This window comes from Aedes albopictus, chromosome 1 (genome assembly GCF_035046485.1).
Source record: "Aedes albopictus strain Foshan chromosome 1, AalbF5, whole genome shotgun sequence".
Lineage (NCBI taxonomy): Eukaryota > Metazoa > Arthropoda > Insecta > Diptera > Culicidae > Aedes > Aedes albopictus.
Genome location: NC_085136.1, coordinates 84,170,161 through 84,193,445, shown reverse-complemented (window position 1 = coordinate 84,193,445; position 23,285 = coordinate 84,170,161). Strand labels below are relative to the sequence as shown.

At 41.1% G+C, this 23,285-nt stretch overlaps 1 protein-coding gene across 1 annotated transcript in view; it reads left to right on the top strand.

Moving 5' to 3' along the window:
• Positions 1–23,285, top strand: part of LOC109427463 (uncharacterized) — a 191,400-nt gene that overhangs the window by 137,144 nt on the left and 30,971 nt on the right. The window contains exons 3-4 of the mRNA XM_062845611.1: positions 18,618–18,960; positions 19,082–19,376. Of these exons, the coding sequence (XP_062701595.1) occupies positions 18,618–18,960; positions 19,082–19,376 (638 nt within the window). The remainder of the gene's footprint in view (positions 1–18,617; positions 18,961–19,081; positions 19,377–23,285) is intronic.

Here is a 23,285-nt window from a genome sequence, read left to right as displayed (position 1 = left end):
CGGAGTCGATGTTGGCGCCACGATAGGTCCTGACATCGATGATGTCGGAGAAGTGCCGTCCGTCAATCAGAACATGGTCGATTTGAGATTCCGTCTGCTGTGGTGATTTCCAGGTGTAACGATAAGGGAGGCTGTGTTGGAAAAAGGTGCTACGTATGGACATATTTTTGGAGGTGGCAAAATCAATGAGTCGTAGGCCATTTTTGTTCGTCTGCTGGTGGGCGCTGAACTTATCAATCGTCGGTCTGAATTCCTCCTCCTGGCCTACCTGAGCGTTCAAATCACCTATGATGATCTTGACGTCGTGGCTTGGGCAGCGATCGAACTCGCGTTCGAGCTGCGCGTAAAATGCGTCCTTGTCATCATCAGTACTTCCGGAGTGTGGGCTGTGCACGTTTATTATGCTGAAGTTGAAGAATCGGCCCTTGACCCTCAACCTGCACATTCTTTCGTCGATCGGCCACCAACCGATCACGCGCCTCTGCATATCGCCCATCACGATGAAAGCTGTTCCCAGCTAGCGTGTGTTGCCGCAGCTCTGGTAGATGGTATGATTACCTCTAAACGTTCGCACCATCCTATCTAACACACCTGCTGCAGCGCTACGATGCCGAACCCGTGGTCCTTCAGTAGATCGGCGAGTATGCGGGTGCTCCCAATGAAGTTGAGCGATCGGCAGTTCCACGTACCGAGTTTCCAATCGCAAGTCCTTTTTGTTCGCTGGGGTCGTTGCCGTTGGTCTCGGTTCGTATTATTCTGTTGCTGATTTTCCGTTACAATGGTTTTTTACGGCTGGCTCGTAGGGCCTGACACCAACCCCCTACTTTCCGGAGGACCATAGTGCACAGTTGAGCTTAGAGTCCTTCTCTGGCACTCGGACGTAGATCAGCCGCCCCTAACATGGGGATCAGACGCTGTTGTGAGCCGCTCCTCCTGGAGAACAGACGCTCAGGTTTGCCGAAGCAAACCCCCCTTCCCTGTCAGCCTACGATCAAAGTTCCCACCGGGGTTGGTTACCCGATCTTCCCTAAGGTTGCTCATAGTTTCCGGCCGGTACCGCGTGGAGGTAGGGATAGGAGTTGCTGGGCAGAGGCTAGTGGATCACAATGGGATCTGAATTGCGCAGCATACCCAGCCTTTACCGTGCCAAAATTACCCAATATCATCACGTAATGGTGGAGTTGCTTACCTCATTTTCCCCCTTCCAAAGTCATAAGCTTTCTGTACAAATTTGATGAAGACATGAGCTTTTTTGGTAGTTCATATAATAAAAGATATCAACAACTGTGTATTTTCTAAACACAATGGCGCCATACAACGGTTAATTTTTGCACTAAATATTAATAAAAATATTGATTAGGATCTGTCATGGTTTTTCTCGGTTACGCGTTCGGCGGAATTGTGAATCGGCTGGCGGTGCTACGCCATCCGGCAACTTTTTCGGTTTGATCGGCGTGATTCTTGGTGCATTTCTGTTGATAGTGGTACATCAAAGATAAAATTTAATGCTCGTTGGCCTAGTAGCAAGTGACTGTGTTCAAGTGTTATGTAAGACTTGCGATCGGTTTATTAATTTCAGACGTTTTAGAGTTCTGAGTGATTAGCACCTCACTTGCAAGCTTGCTGATGATTGCTGTGTCACGTGCGGCTACATTTTTAAAAGCCTCGTTCGTTTTTGTGCCGCGTTGGTGGCGCTACGCCATCCGGGAGTTTTTCACATATGAAAAGTGTTAGCAAAGAGGGTGCAATCGGTGCACGATCCAAGATTTTACAAATTCAGTTTTTCTATCGGGGTGCCGGCATTCGTCTCCATTTTCGCGTTTCGGGTTACAATCAGTAACAATAGCGATAAAAGCTGTGTTTTTCACAAGATTTTGGTGATGCCATTGTGCGGATTGGGGAATGTTGCCACAGTTCTGATTTGGTGATGACTAGCGGTAGTGTTGTCCAAAATGACACTATGTGAGGAAGCTGATTATACAAAACCGGAGGATCTACATTGAACAACAAAAGCTACTCAATAAATGGGTGAGACCTTTCCAATATTCATTATATGACATTCCATTTTATTATATTTACATACAATATTTCAACCATGTTTAACCACATTTATCTGGAGCGTTTGGTACGGTATGTCCACGCATCCATCCTCCCCTGTAGATTCGAGAAATGCTTCGACGAAGGAACAACTGTTCAAAACTCGAGGTATTTCGAAGAATCATCTCTGCGGTTAATGCAACGCAGTAGGCCTGGCCGCTTTGACGCTTGTATCATATCTTTGATATGCTGCAAGCTTCAATATTGACAAAAAAGGTAATTGGGCGTGATCTAACCCGATTACTTTCCAGGATGCTTTCTCGTACTGGCTGCGTTTGTATTAGATTAGATTAGATTAGATTAGAATATTAATAAAAATATTGATTAGTAACACATTGCATTTTAAAAATTATTAGTGAGTTTGTTATAATGTTGATGTAATGATGATCAAATCACATATTTATTTCAAGATTTATTTATATTGTAACTGACTTTGTTAGAACCTTGAAATAATACAAACTAGTTTTCGTACCGATTCCAGCAAATATATCTAAATTTAACACACCTTGATAAAGATATCAACCGTTGATATAATTACGTTATGTTTTTGCCTTTCTCGTTCACCGAAGTGAACTGAAAGGCTATATGTTCACTCAAAAAAAAAAAAAAATTCGATAGGAGGCTCGGAGGGTCAAGTCGCATATACCAATCAACTCAGTTCGACGAATTGAGATGATGTCTGTATGTGTGTATGTATGTGTGTCTGTGAACAAAATAAGTTCACTCACTTTTAAGGCACTTCCCATTGGTCGATTTTTCGGATTATAGCTCGAATCGAACCGGAATTTTACCGCATTGTTTGCTATTGAAAATGATTCGGATCGGTCAAGGCGTTTTGGAATTATGGCCAATTTAGTGATCCGGACCAGCATTTTTCACCCGAGCGACAGGTGTAACAGCCTGCTTAAGTTGGTGCGCGACGACCGCCACGACGGACGCCGTCGCAGCCCGCCGCAGCACACCACGAGAACGAAAGTAAGAGAGAATGTGAGAGAAAACGACGAAGAGCGGCGCTAACATGTTATACATATAAGCAAAAAAAAAAAAGCCTAGAGTTGTCACCCATCACTAACGAACCACGTATGAGTGTGATGATGGCAACTTATCCTGATATTTCATTAGGGATAGGGAGATCGTCAAGGATCCAGCCCGTCCCAAATTCTCAAAAATCGTGTTTCGGGACCGTTCATAAACCACATACAGGGTGTTCAATAAGTTCGGATACACCATATAACTTCAATTAATTTCATATCTGTAATTCAGATTTTCAAAGTAAATGTATTTATTGAAAGGTCATATAACACTGATCAAATATAGCATATGGTTTGAATAAAGTTTTTTTCTACTTTTTTTATAAGCCTTAGATGTATCTAAAGTTTGTTAGCTCCGGCACGCTGGAATAATTTTCGATAAGTTGCTCAAGCTACAGAAGTCTAAAACGTTGACTTTTGAGTTTACATCTCACTATACTATATTAAAATAACTAAATTATTAGACAAAACCTTTACACTGCTATTTCAGTGATGAAATGGTGATAAATTTGCAAATTTAGTCAAAATGTGCTTAAATCTATGAAAAAAGGCATAAAAACTTTATATAAAGCCAATTTTGGTTCAAATTTGCCACAAAAGGGATATAATCAAGTTTTGGAAAAGATAACTATGGATTAAACTGAGATATAACGCAACCTTGCTTTTTGACAAAACAAAAATCATTAAACCAGGTACAGAGGCAATTTTAGCAATTTTGAAGATCAAAATAAAATGAGTCCGTATTTCACCGAATCTAAATCTTATAGATTATTTCGTATCGCCACAGTTGCTACCACTAATGCTCAGGACAACAACCTAATTTGATTCAACTTAACACCATTACTCAATAAAAGCTAGACGAAATACCAATGACAGACGTGCGTGCCGGCCAAAAGGAACTTGAGGCACATTTGCAATTATTACAAAAGGATAAAGGACAGTTTATTTCAAAACATATACTGTATTTGATCAGTATTATGTGAGCTTTCAATTAATACATTCACTTTGCAAAACTGAATTACAGATGGGAAATAAATTCAATTTTACTGTGTATCCGAACTTATTGAACACCGTGTACACTTTATGGGGCGAAGGGGGTGGGTCTGGCCAAAGTCTACGCTCTATACAAATTTCAAAATTTTTGTGTGGACAAAAGTCTACAAGGGGGGGGGGGACTGCATTGGCCAAATTTTGGTAAACGTGGTTTATGAACAGCCCCTTCGGAATGACGAATCAGTCGTACGTAAGACCGATTGCCCCTCTCCCCTTAAAGTAATACGTCATCAAAATGGGACAACTGGCATGGATACCCAGCGCTTCGACGCCGACTCAAACCCACCCGAGTGCATGGAGTTGGCTTATCGAGCATAGCACCCAACCTCACTGCCATTCATGGTTCGATAGCGATGGCGATGCTAAGTGACGGACGGGTGGCAGCCGAAGGTTTTCGTTTTAAATTACGTTACGTATAGGATATTTACCTACACTGAACGAAAATCCCATCCCGAAATCGACTGATTTGTCCGACCATCCAGTCCAAATTACCAAAATCGTATTTTCGAATGACGAATCAGTTATACGGCAATCATCCTAAAAAGCGGATGACGATCATCTAATCGCGTATGAGTCGACGCACGCTATGTGAATGAATATTAGTTGCAGAGCGAAGGCCACACAGATGCATCGAATTTATTCATCGATAGCGTAACAAGTTCCTTGATCGTGACACCTGGGACGTTGACGATATCGCGTCGCATGTCCTATTCTGGACATGTCATATATTTTGAAAAGGGTGCCCGCAAGGGACTCATGGCCACTAAGTATGGCACATAATTTTTTTGAGTAAGATAGCGGTGACATGAATGTTATCAATCGCTATAAAACAAAGTTGCTCGACCATATGGTCGACATTCTGTTTTCATATCACTGTCATCCGGTTTTAAGATGACATCATTCGGTTGGTGGACCATACGGTTTCCGACCGATTGTCGTTAAGGGGCGCGATCGAATCGCTTCTCAGTCGCTTTCGGGCGGGGGTTTTTGTTCGGTGTAGGTATGCGAGTAATTGGGTATTTATTTACGCGCTTTATTATTCTCATCTGGCTACTGTGGAAACGGGTAGCTTGAAGCTACTAGCTTCAGATTCCGCCAGAACGCAACCGTAAGATCTGCAAACTGATTTAGAGAATTACAAAAGGCTAACCTTATGAAGCAGCAAAATACATAATCATTTCATACAGTTCCCATGCAGTTCATAATGGTTTTCAAAATATTACCTAATATGCAATCGTGCTCTAAGCTTTTTATTAATAACGAGCTCAAAATTCATAATGAACTACATGAGCAGTTCCACCACGTCGGAAGTTTAGCCACATGCCTGCAACAGCTTGTATAAATCAGTTTGTAAAACCAAACCTGTAAAAGATACCTATATCCGTATGCATCTGAGACATTGGAAATTCTCGATACTTAACATAATTTCAGTCATTTCTCGGAATTTTTAAGGTTTCAGAACTTTTGAATTGTCGCGAATATTCAAAGTAATTTAAAGGAAATTCAAGCTCAGTAATTTAAGAAAACTAATATTCAAAATTACATTTTATTTAAACCACGTGGCAAATGCGATTCTACTACAAATTCAGAGTCAAATTAAATTTAGGTAAAAAGTAAAAATTCCTTGTATTCCTTTAATTGTCAAACTAGGATAGTTTTAAATGTCATACTGCTAATAAATGAATGGACCACATTATATATATGATTCATCTATTGATCCGGTTCTAGCGATGGCTAGACCCACATTAAACGGCGGCGGCTGATTTTCTGCGTTAAGATCTAATTCGTGCATCTTACGAGTCGACTTCATGTGCAGCAAACGGCTCAAATATCCGTCATCATTTTTCGGAAACGTGATATCAGGGAACGTCCATAAATTTCGTCACGCGAAAATTGCCGATTTTCATACCCCGTTCCCCCTGTCACACTTTTTGTATGAGAACTCTAAAAAAATGCTCACACTTTCACACTTTGCTGAAGCCCCCCTCCCCATCAACGCGTGATGTATACGCTCAAGAATTTTTACCATGTTCCCAAACGTGTATCTGGCGAGCAGGATGCTGTTTAATCATCAAAACAGTCATCACACTGAAATAAATTTTGTTGTTGTTTACACCGAATCCATGGTAAAATTAAGAACTGTACCAACAATTTTCAACCGAATGCAAAATTCTGTTAATTGTACTGAAACATTGTCAATATTACCATGCGTGAAGTACCATTGACTAAAAACATTCTTGATGTTACTATTTTGACATTGTATTTTTGACCATGTTTATCTAAGACGCGCAACATTCAAGTCTACGTGGTCGAAATTACAATGCCCAAATAGTAGAACCAAGAATATTTTTAGTCAACAGTAATACACGCAAGGTAATATTGACAATAGGGGTATTCACTAAACAGATTAAATTGCTGCGTAAGCCATGATTTTCTGCTTATTTGAAATGTTTCATGATTTTGCGAATAAAATAATCAAAGATTGCCTTGGTGATCGCGACGTTTAATCAGTTTAATCAGTTAACGCCGTTAAGTGAATCCCCCTAATGTTTCAGTACAATTAACAGAATTTTGCATTCGGTTGAAAATTGTTGGTACAGTTCTTAATTCTACCATGGATTTGGTGGAAACGACAACAAAATTTATTTCAGTGCATGGAGCATCCATTACGTACGTCACGCTAAAATTGGTAATGTACATCCCCATCCCCTCTCGCACGGGGTTTTCTGTGCGTTTTTACGAGTCAAACTATCCCAAACCCCCCTCCCACTCCAAACGTTACGTTTTTTTATGGGTATTCCCTTAAATAATTTTTCTTATTAGAGAAATAAATGTTCTTATTGGCCGTTGGGTTTTAAGATGTTTTAAGAGAAAAAATTCTACTCAGTTGGATGAGATGGATTTATTTCAAATTTTTTTTCCTGCTCAGTTTCAGTTAGAAGTGAGTTGTCTCAGTTTTAACTTAACGTAAATTAGGTAAGAAAATAAAAGTCTTTTCTTTTTCTGAGTAGGACCAACTCAGTGACTGAGTAGAAATTTACCTCGGTGTATGAATGTAGTAAGGTCCACTGCAAGGTATTTACATATTCTAAGGTAGTCTTAAATGTCAAAACTGGCTGAGCGGCCATTATTTTTTCACCGTGAGAAATTCTGAAAACAAATCCCCCGCCTCCTCAAATTCCTTTGAAATTTCGCTTCCGACACATTCCACGCACTTCTACGCCAAGGGTGGGAAATTTCAAAGTGATTGTTTTGCCCCAAGCTTTCCAGCATATGAAAAAGGGTAGATTCAATCATAGGAAAACCATTTGTTTTACTTAAAATTTGACTGGTAACTTATTTAAATAGTTAGGTGAAGTAATAGCATTTTATGTAAGAAAAATTAAATTTTTCATTGATAATTGTCAAATATGCCTGCTTGCATGATAAAGTTCGCAAACATTACACCTATTTTTGTAAATGTAGTTTAATAATGTATATTTTATACACCCAAAGGCAACTTTTCATAAAAATGGGTTTAGATATGTTTTAAGCACTTTTTGCAATAGCCGCAATTTAATGGTGTCCCGTTACGAAAATAGCACATTTGTTGTAATAACTAATTTATTACGAATTTTAGAAAAATGATTTTCAGGATTCTCTTAGTACTCGTGGAGACCTTTCTTCCAACATATGGGTTACCTTGATCGACGCTTTATCTTAGGCGTTACAATGGGTACGTAGACATGGTGTCCCGTTACGAAAATTTTAAAGACATTCATAAGTGGATAAATAAGTTTGGTTTGATCAAATATTGAATCAAAAAACTGTAACCATGATGAAATGATATTGTAGGTGGTATATATTTACATTATCCTTCTTGGTGTTACGGCCCTACTGGAACAAAGCCCGCTTCTCAGCTCTACGAAAACTACGTAAAGAAATGGCAGGTATTCTGATGGATCAGTATAACAAGTGATATTTTATTAAGTTTTGTTGTGACAGCATACTCTTTGAATGCTATAACCTTTTCAACATGTCCTATGAATTACCAACATGATGTATAAAAAGGCTTATAGAATCACACAACGTTCAAAACATGAAAATCCCGAAGAGGTGGTTGGCATTCCTTTTTTACCCCATTAATCACCGTATAATTTACTTTTATGACGACAAACATATTTTGAAGCTTATATTCTTATTGAAAATAAAAAAAAATGTAAAATGCATCACGAAAATGGCATTGCATTACTTTTTGCGACTACATAAATTAGTAACCATTGATTAAAAGTCTAGCGACCTTCCTCTTGTCGTTTTGGTTGTCAACCTTTTTTTTCTTCTCGAAATCCGTTTGTTTGTAGGGTAATTGTTCCCACCGTTGTGATAGTACCTAATGTTGCGGTAATGGCAATTGAGCACTTTTTAGACTGAAATTTTATCAACAGGTATTTTTAATAGATGTATTGTGCTTAAATAATGAGATTGCACCATTTGTTTGATTAAGATTTGCCCAAAAACCTATTAAAAAAAATATTTTCCTTGATATGTTTGCTGCTGTGTTCTTATTATTGCGGTAGTGTTCCTAATGTTGTGGTATCCCATATGATTTCAATGGGATACCGCAACAATAGGAACAAATACCGCAACATTAGGAACACAATGTTCTTTCCGATAAAAACGAATAAAATGCTCATAACAATCTCGAAGTGGCAATATTTCGTTATTTTCCCGTAGATAAAGGATAGATTTTATAATTTTCAATTCAATTTATGTAAAAAGTTTGCATGGGGCGATACAATTATGGTTTAAACATGAACCCAGTGCTTAAGGTGAATATAGAACGAAGCCACACCTTGAATTTTCAAAAGCACAAATCTGAAGAACCAAATATCGCAAAGCGATGAAAAGTTGATCGATTCATCAGCCGCTGGTGGTGACCAATCGATCAACTGTCCAGTGCAATTCATCATTTGGTTCTTCAGATTTGTGCTTTTGAAAATTCGATGTGTGGCTTCGTTTTATATTCACCTTAACTCCTCCATGATCGGATCAGTTACCCTATTGTTACTGGTTGTCGTTAGCTAAATATCAACGTAAAGCCCCCATAATCCCATCGCTTCCAAAATAAAACATTGTTTTCTCTAACCTCGACCAAGCCACGAGTTTAATGGTTCCCCAAAACTAACATAGTATAAAAGAAAAATCCCCTTTAAAATGTAATACTTATTTCAAATAAAATTGATTCCTTTATCCCCAAGGCGCATGAGCCTTCAAATGAAGCATTAAAGCAACATGCGACATACACTGTGGTGCATAATTGATCGGACAAACGCCGATTTTCATACAAAATGGCCAAGTTTGAGATGCTGTAACTATGGTTTGCTTTGTTGGATTGAGCTCAATTTTTGACACGGAACTACAAATATGCTGAATTGTGTGTATACAATGTATAAAATGTTTTCGTTCACAGGTCTGGGCGTGGCAAGGCGTTGAAAATATTGCAAAAGTGATCGGAAAGCGGTACCCCTTTGATTTACACGCGTGCCGCTGTCCGATCACTTGTGCAATTTTTTCAACGCCTTGCCACGCCCAGACCTGTGAACGAAAACATTTTATACTTTGTATACACAAAATTCAGCATATTTGTAGTTCCGTGTCAAATGAGCTCAATCCATCAAAGCAAACCATAGTTACAGCATCTCAAACTTGGCCATTTTGTATGAAAATCGGCGTTTGTCCGATCAATTATGCACCACAGTGTATGCTTGAAAAGACTGTGTTGGAAGAATGTACTATAGATATCATTAAACCTTCTTCCGATCATTATAATGTAGAATGTGGAAAAACCACGAAGATAGATACGTCGCACAACCATAGTTTTGGAGATACAATTAAACTTCACGTATCCGACCGATAACTCATTTTCAAAATGCTGGCATTTCGTTAATTTTCATCCGATTTTTTTTAAGTCTCTCTCGATCGATCATAAATTGGGAGATATTCCGGGTTGTACTGTGGTCAGGGGGTGGGGAAGGAATCTGTTTTGCCAAATGGCTAAAAGTGATTATTTCGTGTGAGTTATTGTGTTTTAGAGGCCCCCGCGGAACCTGCTCCAGGTGTTACGGAGCGGCCATATTAGTTGATACATACTTAAGTCATTTTTTTCTATCCTATTCTTTCTAAATCATGAAGATTGACATGTCGCTCAGAATGTTTTGGTTGCCAACTAGAAATGTCCCCGATGACATCCCTAAGGAACCTGTGCTATATGTTCCGGGGTGGCCAAATTAGTTGATACTTCAGTCTATCGTTTCTAACTCAGTCATTCGAAATCATGAAGATTGATATGTCGCACGGCATGTTTAGGTTGAAAACCAGAAGTGTCTCCAATGAGGCCCCGCGGAACCTGTCACGGGGATTCGGATGGGCCAACTTATTCTAATCTGGTTACAGTAGGCTGACCAGATATGTCCCGTTTAAATACGGGACACATTTCGAATACTGAACAAAAAGGAAATCAATGTCCAAAAGTAGAACTGCATGTTGTTAATAATGCTATTTCAGATAGAAAGAACGAATAATTGAGTCAAAAACGTTAACTATGCTCTAGTGACGAGTGTTTGAAAATTTTGTTGTCCCGTTAAATACGGGACGGATGGTCAGCCTAGGTTACAGCAGCTGTGTTTCACTGTTCGCAACAAAAATTTCGCTGAAAATCGATGGTTCAAACACAACAACACTCGAAATAATCACTTTTAGCCATTTTGACAACCCCCTGACCCCTGTACAATCCGGAATATCGCCGGAATGATTCCGAATATTTAATAACCACTTGAGTATAATAAACTCGCACCAATTTATGATCAATTGAGAGTGACATCAAAAACATCGGATGAAAATTGACGAAATGCCAGCATTTTGAAAATGGGTTGTCGGAAAATCGGGTACGTGAAGGTTTAATAAACCTCGAAACAGGTTCCCCAAGGCCCATTCCGATGGCCACCAAAGGGCAAGAGCGGGTTTGAAGGCCTATTTGTGTCCTGTCGGACAGCTACCATCTGTTTGAAAAACATTGCCGAAGACACCAACATTTTATCTAGCAAAGCATTTGATCTACAACTAGATGTCTTTAGCCGTAACGGGACACCATTTGCAAAACACTGTTTTCACGCGAGCGTAACGCTGCGCTCCGAAAACTAAATCAAAAACATTTCCGAAACTATACATTTCTCAGTAAAAATCACTTCGGCAATCTTGTTCACATCAATCCAAAGAAGAAATGTCTAGAAGACTCTATTATTCAAAACCTCATAACAGAGCTAATATACGCATTTCAGTATGAAATTTTTGAAAAGAAGATTTCTGCGATGGTGTCCCGTTACGAAATGTAACATGTTATATAAAGTAAATTGGAACCAAAACCCCATAGAACAAGTATTGCATCAGGAAGTACATCTAATAAGCTTGTTATAAAACCTGTTAAACCATATGATCATGAACATTGCATTCGATTGCAGCCGTCATTTGATCACGAAAGTTAGTTCCTCGCGGTGTCCCGTTACTCTGGAATGTGTCTTCCTCTGCTTTTCTCCACAAACTAAACGTCATGCTCAACCTTACAATATATAAAAACCTTGGTCCACTGCATGAATATATTCTGGCCTGCTTACTCTCACGGAAAATTTTCGGTGAGAGTAAGCAGGCCAGAATATATTCGTGCAGTGGACCATTGCACGTCAGGTAACGTTAAGTGATAACGCTAAGTTGCATACATCTGGGCGCTAAATTGGATATTTAAGTAAGACCAACTCATTGGCAAAGTGGAAATATTTCTGCATGAGTGCACGTTTTCGTTTTCAATGAGCCATTTTACGACGCGAGGAGTTGCTAGGACATATCCTACCCTATGAGCCTCTGTACGAATTTGCCCTGTCCTGCTCACTCCCACAGAACATTTGAAAACAGCGCGCACAGTAAAAGTCAAATTTGACTTTTACTGTGCGCGCTGTTTTCAAATTTTCTGTGGGAGTGAGCAGTACGCCAGATTCGTGCAGAGGCTCATCCTACCCACAAAAAATGCTGGGTTGGACAGTCCATATGTCCTACCCACACTCTTAGAAAAAATCATGTAAATTAAAGCTCACTTGGATGCAAATAAAAGGAGCGGCCCGTTTGAGACAAATTTACGTCTTCTATCACAAATAAAGTCGAGCTAGCAATCACTAGAGCCGAAGCGAGAGATAAAACATACGTATGTAAAAAAAAACAAACAGGATTTGAAATCTAATCTGCTGATTGAGATGCACGTGCTATATTTCTCGGCTGTAACTCCGAGATGTAAATTAAACGATAAATGTAAAACTGTTTCTACCTATCTGGTCAGATAGATTTGTTGACATCTTGTGCAATTGAGTCAAATTTGCCATTCAGTCATGAAATGTTTACGTATGTTGATGGTTTACGTCATGTGTAAATTCCTAATTTTTTAAGAGTGCAGATTTGTGTACTACTAGATCAGCCTCACCGCTGCGTCAAATGTACACAGTTACTTTTCCGGCTCTGGCGCTGTTCTGAGAACAAAATCAACAATTATTATTGCACTGATCGATTCCTGATAATGCATGTCATCGTTCAGAGAGAAACTTATTTAATAATTTTGAACTTTGCTCCCATACCATGGACTTAATTTGTCACTTGTGTTTTGTTGAAAGAATATTTTATGGCACGAGAAAGGCACCATCACCGCTAGGTGGATTAATAAGGGTTTTGTTATGTCTTTCTGATCGGGATGTTGGACGCTCTCCTTATCGACTCACCGTTTTGCTGCCCAGATATGCATTTTTTTTCTCAGATAGTAAAGTTGTACTGAAGGCATTGTGCGCATACAAATGCACTTCAAATCTTGTCTGGGAGCATCCAATTGGATGGATGTCAAAAAATGCAATCAGTCAAAACGATTTATAATACCAAATGCTTATAAAACAAAAAAAACTCTTATAGCTCAACAAGAGAGCTCTACATACACTGGCCTAGTGCACTCAAATCTCCATTTAGGTCGAATCCATTTAGGTAAAACCTATTTAGGTCCCTCCATTTAGGTAACGTTACCTAAATGGAATCTGATTGTGTTCACAGCAGTTGGAGTGTTTTAGATTAGGGCTAAGCTTGGTTCAAGGAAATTAAGATCTTCACTTGGGGGGAGTTCAGGACGTGCTCAGGGGCAAGCAATGAGGGGATATGGGGTTGTTTTGTGACTATTTAAAGTTTCCTTAGAATTTTCTAGAGCATAAGTCATCGAATGAACTTGCGTAACTTGTATGCTTAAATGATCGAATAAAAGTCATGCTCATACAGCCTCATGCAACTTTGTGCTGGCAAGTGGTAAGTTCAATATTTGTTTAAGAATCTCTAAGAGCTCCCTTGATTATAGGTCATCGGATCTACAATTGTAAACAGTCTGGAACGTCTTGAATCTCTTCTGAAACCACCTGAAACGTTTAAGATACGTTTTAAAGTGCCACTGAAATCTCTCTGAAGCTTACTTAAACACTGATCCAAAATGTATTTTCAGAAACTGTAAGCCCTTTAACCTCCCTCACAATCCCTTGTAACATCCCCGAGACCCTCGCCGGGGCCCGTGGCGAAGTGGCCTCACGTTTGCTTCATAATCAGATGGTCATGGGTTCGATCCCAGCTCCGGCACTTTCGTCAGTTGCTCTGTCCCCTGAGAGCAGCTGACACTGACCCTCTTCTGAGTCCATTGCTCAAATAAACCCGGATACTTGGAAATCGGCGAACGGCAACCCATAATGGACCCCCAATCGGACTGGAAACAGGAACAACCAACAGCCACACATTAACATCCTCGTGCTCATCATTCTACCATGATAGGGTAGAAAGTGAAAGCAGCGCAACGGGTTTCGAAGTGTCTCAGTTGTGTTACATGGGATCAGAATGGGTTTTAAGGGAATTTCGTATGCACTTCTGTAATAACTGACTATCCCCGTGGCTATACTCTCTCAGGGTCGGCGACAGTTTGCGGAAGGATCACTCACCCCACCGATGACGTGGACACGCACTACTCGAACCATCACAAAATAGAGGACATTCAAGGACATATTGAAAGGATTGACGACTGCTCGTCCATTGAAGTTCTATCACATTCCACTATAGAAACCCCTAAGAATAAACGCATTAAGCTGTAAGGCCATTCTGTGAAGTACGAGTTTTTGTCTGTCTGTCTGTCTACCTGACCTAGGGTGACCTAGGATACCATATTCCTAAAGGAGGACATGTCCTCTTTTTTTCATCAAAAATCAAATGTCCTCCTTTCCCTCGAAAATGTCCTCCTTTTTAACATTTAATAAAATTATAGTAATCAATTATCTGGCAAATCTTCAGAAGTTGGAATAGAGGGCAGTAAAAGTATCCCAAGTGAGAAGTTCTTCATTCCAGGACTATAAGACTACTACTATAAGATGGTTTTATAGCAGCTGTGAGTTTGTTACTGATTTGTTCAAGATTGCTTAATTGTGATTCAGCGATTGCTGCTTCAATAGAACTGTTATACAGCGGAAAATAAATAATTGGTTAGTTGAACGATTGAAATAAAACTATTTTCCCTATTTTCCTAATTCAAAGAGATTATTTTTATGAAAATAACACACTTTTTTTGCTCCCCTATCATGACCCCTATAGCAAAACAAAATTCTTATCAAATAAATACATACGCAGTTTTAAATTTCATTGATCTATCATTACTTAATAGAATAGAATGACAGCACGAAGAAGGACACAAAAATTTAAATGCATTTTGAAAATGTCATTTGAGATTTAAATTTTCGGTAGGGGTAGGCGGGGCATTATGGACACCCTAAGGTTTTTGCCAACTTTACCTGGCAAGATGTCAAAAAAGTTGAGTTTTTTGTTACATGTATCCTTTTAAAGTCTATTTAGCATCTATTGCATAAGAATGCTCACAAAGAAAAATGATTTATCCACTTCAAAAAATGTTACGAAAAATGTTAGTTTTTCATGACCGTCTTCAAGCATACGGGGCAGAATGGACACCCCCATGGGGCAATATGGACACCATGAGACTTTTACGAATTTCGTACATTATTTACACCTATAAAGTCATTTCATTACAAAACAACTATTTTGGTTGAATAATACGCCGAAGTAGTTCATTTTGGTTCAGTTAATTTAAATTCAGGCTGTTTTGGATAAAGCTTCGTTTTTGTCGGCATGTACAGCTGTGCCTAGAACAACTATTTTCCACTGCTGTCGTTTTTTGACCAATTTGTTTCACCCTATGTCTACTATAGTGAACATTTAACCGGAAATGTACCGAAATCGAAGAATTTGGTTGGTTTGTGATTTAGCTTATATTCTTCCCTTGCCGCTTCTTTCAAAAAGGTGAGTGTCCATTTTGCCCCGGCAGTAGAAGATATTTCCAAATTTGATTTTTGATATAATAAAGAAGAAAATATAAACATGTTAAGCATGGAGATACAGCAAAACTACTTGCATGTGTTCTAGAAATATCAGGTTTTAATCGACCTGCAATAAATTAATCACTAAATCTTATTTTAGATGGTGTGAAAATTATAATTTCCATGCACAAAAAACGGAGGAAGCAACTTTTTCGTGTAAAATCAAGTATAATTTTAATTTCAAATGTTTCTTTCCTGAAACTACGTTTTAGACAAATGGACTATATTCTCCATTCATTGAAAGTTCAAAAAAGTTCGCATATTTCAAAATATTGGGGGTGTCCATTCTGCCCCGTGTGTCCATAATGCCCCGCCTACCCCTATTTCGGTATTTTTCCGAGTTTCCCGGTAGTGCTTTCGTGCTTTCACGTGCTGAGCAAGTTTGTCCAGTTGAACAACCGCAACTGGCAAACTTGGAAATTCAGAATGGAGATGCTGGTAACAAGGGAAGAACTGTGGTATGTGATTGATACCCCGAAGCAAGAAGCTGTGAACCCTGGCCAGTGGGAGAAAGATGATAAAAAGGCCCGCGCGACGATGGGGTTGTGTATTGAAGAAGTATGGGTTGATTCGTGCGGCAGCTAGTGCGAAGGACTTTTGGAACAATCATAAGCAGTACCATGAAAAAGTGACGGTTACTTCCCGGGTCTCGTTATTGAAGCGGTTGTGTAGTGTCAATCTGCTGGAAAATGGTGATCTTGAGTGCCATTTGTTCGAGGTGGAAGAACTTTTTGACAGACTGACGCAAGCTGGACAGAAGCTAGATGATTCCCTGAAGGTGGCAATGATTTTGCGGAACCTCCCGGATTCGTACTCGGGACTGGTTACTGCTCTCGAAAGCAGGCCGGATGCGGATCTCACGGTAGTGTTAGTGAAGTCGAAGCTTCTAGACGAGTTCGAACGTCGGAAAAAGCGGTCTGGGAAAAGTGAACATCCCAGCGAACTGAAAGCGCTGAAAAGTTTCAGCATTCGTGATTCTCCCAGAAGGAGATGTTTTATTGCAAGAAGAAAAGTGAAGCGAGATTGTCCGGTGTTGCAAAGGAAGTGCGAACAAGTGGAAAGAAGCAGAAGAACAAGTCGTCGACCGCGAAGCAAGCCGCAGTGAAGGATAGAAGTGCCGTTTTGTTTCTGGTCGAGCGGGTGGATTGTGGACAGCGGTGCAAGTGCAACGACAAGCAATGCTTTGACACTATTGATGACAAGGACATTTTAATGTTATAATGACTTTTAGCAAGTAAGTATTTATTTGTTAGAAGTAAGTCACTGTAACTTCTGCGCAACAAAAACCTGCGCCGCCGTGACTCTTCTGTGACAAGTGTGTTACTTGGGTAGTGAAGTGGCTGATTTCCGTGAAAGTGTCGACGTCGAAGGGTTTCCATGTGGTGTTCCGGGAGAATGATTGCGACATCGCGAATGCAGCCGGTGAAGTGATCGTGAAGGGAGATCGCCGAGGTAGTTAGTACCAACTGAGGACGGTCGAGCATGCGCTGAAAGTAGTTGGAAGGAGCAACGGGAACCGTCGGCGACGCCGGAAATTTGAACACCGAGCCTCGATAGTAGTGAGTGAAGCTTGTGAAGGCCAACCGTTGAGGAGGAGTGTTGGAGAAAATGCAACGGTCGTCCGGTATTCGACCTGATTGCCGAACCCCCTAGTGTCGGCCTAATTGCCGACACCCCTGTTGTGCATGTTTTTGACAGTTCGTTTTGTGCACGTCACCAAGACAATGGCAGTGAATGTATGTATGACAACGATGAATGTATGTTTAGCTGTTTATGATTGGAATAAATGTTTATCGCTTGACGACGGAACACTTGAGTTTTTCTGCCGCGGTATTTTTTCGAGTTTCCCGGTAGTGTTTTTATGTTTGCACGCATTATCCGCTGCGTACCTGTCCGCTTCGTCTAAAAAAATGCATTATAAGTCAAATACAAAAAAGTGTCTTTTTAGTGTAAAATATGTTTTGTATTTACTGCTGCTTACGTAGGCTTCCTTCTTTTTATACAAATGTCCTCCTTTTTCAACCAAATTTGGTCTAAATGTCCTCCTTCGCTTGTTTTCCATATGGTCACCCTGACCTGACCCTTATGGATTGCGAAACTACTCAACCGATCGGCGTAGGACTTTGTATTTGGGTACTTTTGTGACCGAAGAAGGTTCTTAGTATAGGGTGAGACTCCTCCGATCTCTGAAAGGGGGGGGGGGGGGGAGGCTCCCATACAGATGAAGTTGCGGGGGACTTCTCTAGGGAGCTGTTGTATGACAATAAACACACCCCCCTTTGCGCACCTTCCCAGTACGATATTTGCCGGGACAGCTGGTATGGTATAAAACTGTGAACAGACAAACGTAGACTTTTTCTAAACTACCTCCCCCTCTGAGTTGTCCAGGTGGTATATCAATGTCTTCAAATCTGTTACTAGCTCGCGTGTCACAGCTCTGGTAGATGGTATGATAAACTCTAAATGTTCGCGCCATAGATCCTAATCAACACACCTCCTGCAACGCTACGATAACGAATGGTGGTTGGATCAGCTGCCCCTTGCATGAGCCGCTCCAAATCTAGAGAACAGACGCTTCGGTTTTGAAGAAGTAACCGTACCTTTCCTTTCAGACAACCATCATTGCTCCCACAACTGGAGTTGGTTATCTAATCTTCCCTCAGGTTTCGTCAGCGGAGTTGCTGGAAAGGGGATAATGACCTTAATTGGGTCTGTGTAATGGACATTACCTAGCCTTTACCGTGCCGAGGAAAGATCTTGTTCTTGGATGAAAAGAAAAAGTGCTTTTGATAGTGTGATAATCGGGAATAGAACTCTATCATAATTGTAGAACTATTTGCGTTGTATCAACAAGTTGCATATTCACATCGTCCGAAGCTCAATCACTTCCCCCATACCTGACAGCAAAACCCAAAAATAATCGAACGCATTCCTCTGTATTTCTCATCCTTCATACGTGCAGGTACGCTCCCGCCATCATCCCACCGTTGCGCACCTTCCCGGTCGAGGGCGTACAGCTGGCCTCGGACGGGCACCAGTGCAACGCGTTCGTGTGCCGGATACGGCTGACCAGGTTGGAGCGCCATTCCGGTGGCGAGTATCGGTGTGAAATTTCCGGCGATGCACCGCAGTTCGAGTTGGCCAACAGCAGCCGTAACATGACGGTAGAAGTGCTGCCCCAGCACGATCCCATCATTAGTGGGTTGGGGGCAACGTATCACCCGGGGGAGACGCTCGAGGCCAATTGCACCTCGGATCTGTCCAGTCTCGGGACGAGGCTGCACTTTTTCGTGAACGATAAACCGGTGAGTTGGGCTGATAACGACGATGTATTGTTTCGCTGCAATTTAGAAATGGTAGCTCCCATTTCTAAATGTACCAAGCCTTAGCTTCCACGAACTTACACCACTGTCCCATTCACAACAGGTTCCAATCGAGTACCTGCAGCCTCCACACGAAACCACCCTAGACAACGATAGCTATCTGCTGCGGTACCGTACGCTAGAGATGCACCTACCGGTGGATAGACTGTTCCCCAAGGGAGTGGACCACGCCAAGCTGAACATCAAATGTATCGCGGCAATCGACTCGGTGCGGACGACTGCTGGACGTGAAACGGCTACGACCGTGACGGTGCAAAGTCATCACTGGTGGATTGTGATGGGTGGTAGCATTCATAGCGGTGGTCATCGGAGCAGAGTTCTGCCGTGGAGTCAAATCGGTAAGTCATTTTTCAGAGGGGTGATTGGCTTCTGGATGGGGAGCATCAATTCACCTTCGTAGTTTATGACTTGGTAGCTCGAGCCATTTGTTTGAATTTGGGGCAGACCTTGTTGAATGATAACAATAGCAATCTTCTGCAAAGACGAGGTTCCCCAACCGAATAGATACGATTTCAGTTGACTAATTTTTAAAGTCACCCTAAGGCAGCTCCACACCAAAAGCCAGAATTTCATTCGTCTGAATATAAGAAATAGGGTAATTTTCCAATTGTTGCACAGGTAAAAACTCGCCTATTGTTGCACAGTCTATGTTATTCTTATGAGGTGTGCAACAATTGACGAATTTGTTGCCGTGCAACATTTGAAAATTACCCTACATGATGTTCAAGGTGTTCCCAACTGTCAAGTATTAAAGTTCAAATCTACAAGAATAATGTTATGTGTTTTTGGCATCAATAATAGCATTACATAATCTACTGGGATCCGTGACGCTATTAAAAACTCAAATGTCATTTAGATACAGTATAAGGATATTCCAGATCAGCCAAACTACTTTGGAGTTCAGAACTTCAGGTCTACACTCGTAACATTAGCCATATTTGTTATATTGAGTAACGTTGCATAATCAACCGCGGTTACTGGACCAACCTGAAGTCTACTTGATATTATTATAAAACTTTGTGACGTTGAAGGTCGTTCAAACTGTCCTATAATGAAGTCTTTCAAATCTATGTTAGGAAAATCCTGCTGGATAGATTAGCCAATGATAGCTCAAGGCGCACCTCGTGGTGCATCAGGCCATGCGACGAACCAACTAGGCGCTAAGGTAATGAATGCACTTGGATAAGCATAAAATCTATATAAATAAAAATGGAATGGTGTTTGTATGTCACGAATAAGCTCGGGAGCGGACCAACGGATCTACACCATTCTTCAGTGTTACTCAAGAAAACTCGTTTGGTTCAGGAGTTTTTGGAGATTTTTAAAGTATTGGTGTAATCGGCATCGAAGACACCATTGGTTACGTAGACGTACTTTGCAACAACCAACTAAGAAAAATTTGTTCATTCCATTTTCAACTCTCCTCAAGAACAGTTCATTAAACGTTACTTTCTTCAACTTCGACCACTGTGTTTTACTGCACATATCAAGAGGTTATGGGCGACTCACGGAAGGAAGCGGTTCACGGAATAATCCCGTTTTCCGGAACCGGATACGGAAATTGGAAGTTCTGTGTGGAGAGGTATTTGAAGTCCGTCGAGCTATTGGATGTGGTTACCAAGCACCCACCAGCTGCTGAGGAGGATCAAGCCAAGCCTCACAAGATGAACAACAAGGCGGCGAACGTGATTATATCCTTCATCCATGATGATCTTCTGGATCTGATCCGCGAGAAGACCACTGCGAAGCAAATCTGGACCGTTTTGGAGAATGTGTACGCCAAGAAGTCGGTGTCGTCGCAAACGTTTGTCTGGAAGCAGCTAGTAAGACTGAAGATGACGGAAGGTGCATCTATCAAGGTCCATTTGAAGGTATTCGACGAGTTGGTGAGACAATCGAAGTCAGCCGGCGCGAAGCTAGAAGAAGCCGACATGGTCTCTCAACTATTTGTGACGCTGCCCGAATCCTACGATCCATTCGTGACGGCGTTGGAGAATCTCGGAGAAAAGGACCTTACCCTGGAAGTTGTACGTGAGCGATTGCTGCCGGAAGAGTTGGAAAAGTCTGACAGGATGGTTGATACGACCAAGGTGAAGCCTGTAGCCTTCGCTGGATTCAAGCAAAAGCCACGTATGTTCATGGGAAAGTGTAGAAGGTGCCTGAAGAAGGGTCATATGGCAAAGGATTGTCGTGTCAAGCTGCAAGGAAAAGCCAACGTAGTTGCTGAATCCGAAGGCGTTTCGTTCATGGTTGGTCGCCAGCAATCTGTGGATGCCAGGCGTGACAAGGTGACATTCAAGCTGGATTCCGGGGCAAGCCATCATCTCGTAAATGACAAGGCGGTGTTCAAGTCACTGGAGAAGCTGGAGCAACCTGTCGTTATCGGTGTGGCAAAAGGCGACCAGTCGATGATTGCGAGACACAGAGAGACGATTTGCGGAATCAACCGTCAAGGTGTAAATATGACCATCTACGACGTGCTGTTCATCCCGGAGTTACGAGCAAACTTGCTGTCGGTGAAGCGTCTGACCAAAGCGGGCGTAACGGTGAGTTTCGGACCGACAGTTGGAGAAATGAAGTTCAAGAATTCGGTGATTGCGTTGTGTCCGCTGAGAGGTGATTTCTATGAACTGGACGTGTTCTTCTCCAACGGTGGCAAAAATGGCTACAATTCGGACTGTCTTGGCTGTAGTTGTTCAGCGTAAGATGCACATCCAGCAACTAGACGTCAAGACAGCGTTCTATACGGCGATCTGGACAAAAAGGTTTACCCGGCAGTTCCGGAAGGCGTTAAGGCAGCATCCAATCTTGTGAGTAAGCTGCGAAAATCGTTGTATGGATTGAAGCAAAGTCTACGATGCTGCTTCTACAAAATGGATTTTCACGTTCAAAACATGATTATTGCCTCTATGTCAAGATCAAGGTCAAGATCAACAGTCACGGAAATGTCTACATCATTATTTACGTTGACTGTGCCTGTCACACGAAGCTGGCATCAATCGTATTTTGACCAAGTTCGGTTTGCAAGACTGTAATCCTGTTAAAACGCATATGGAGATAGGCTGCCAGCTGCCAACTGCTGATGGAGTTCCAACAAACCAGCCATATAGGGTGCTCCTTGGCAGCATCATGTACATCATGTTATGTGTTCGCCCCGACATCATCTATTCCGTTGGATACCTTGGTAGTTATCAGCAGAACCCTGGAAACTATCATTCCCAAGCAACACACATGTTATATTAAAGTTACAACAGCGCAAGTTTTGGTTGTATTGACGTTTATTTGACGTTATTCCAACACAATGTTAAGATTACGTCAAATTAACTTCTATACAACCAAAACTTGCGCTGTCGTGACTTTTATATAACATGTGTGTTGCTTGGGTAGGCAAGCCCTGAAAGGGTAGAAGAACTTGAAGCTCCAATACACTGCCCATAACCGCATAACAGTAACATTCGACAAAAGTAGGCATTGGAGAAAATGGAACCCAAAGTTGAAACTTTTAATAGTATAGAAATGGAACGAATTTTAAAAAATTTCCCATAAATTTGTCATCAGTCGTATAGCAATAAAATTTTCTACAGCACTTCCTGTATGCTGGGGGAATAGTCAAAAAATAAATCGGACCTCAGTATGATTGATGTCACGCTTCAAAGCCAGTCTATTTTCCTAGTGTGACTGTTATGCGGTCACATTGGTCAATGAGACAAAATGACTTGGTATTTTTTTCATAAATCCTAGAACAAACTTGATTTTTTTATTCATGTGGTCGAAAGCAGTTGTGATTTGATGATGATCCCCAATAATAACTCAATACCAGCAAAATATGCAAATGTTACAAATATGCAGTTATGGGCAGTACACAAGAAAGAAAACTCTACCACCCTGCTAGGATATGCTGATACAGATTGGGCCTCGGATGCAGTTGATAGGAAATCGGTGAATGGCTTAATTTTTCATGTCGTTGGAAACACGATTTCATGGGCCAGTAGGATGCAACAAACTGTAGCGTTATCATCCAGTGAAGTGGAATACGGCGCGTTGAGCCTGACTGTCTCGGAAGGCATCTGGTTGAAAGGAATCCTTACAGACCTGGAAGTGATGTCACCACAAGAATCGTTCATCATCTATGAAGATAATCACGGATGTATCTCAATGGCCAAAAATGCTGATGCAAGCGAGCAAAACACATCGAGTAGGCAGGTAGCTGATGTTTTCACAAAAGCACTAGACACTACTCATTTTCA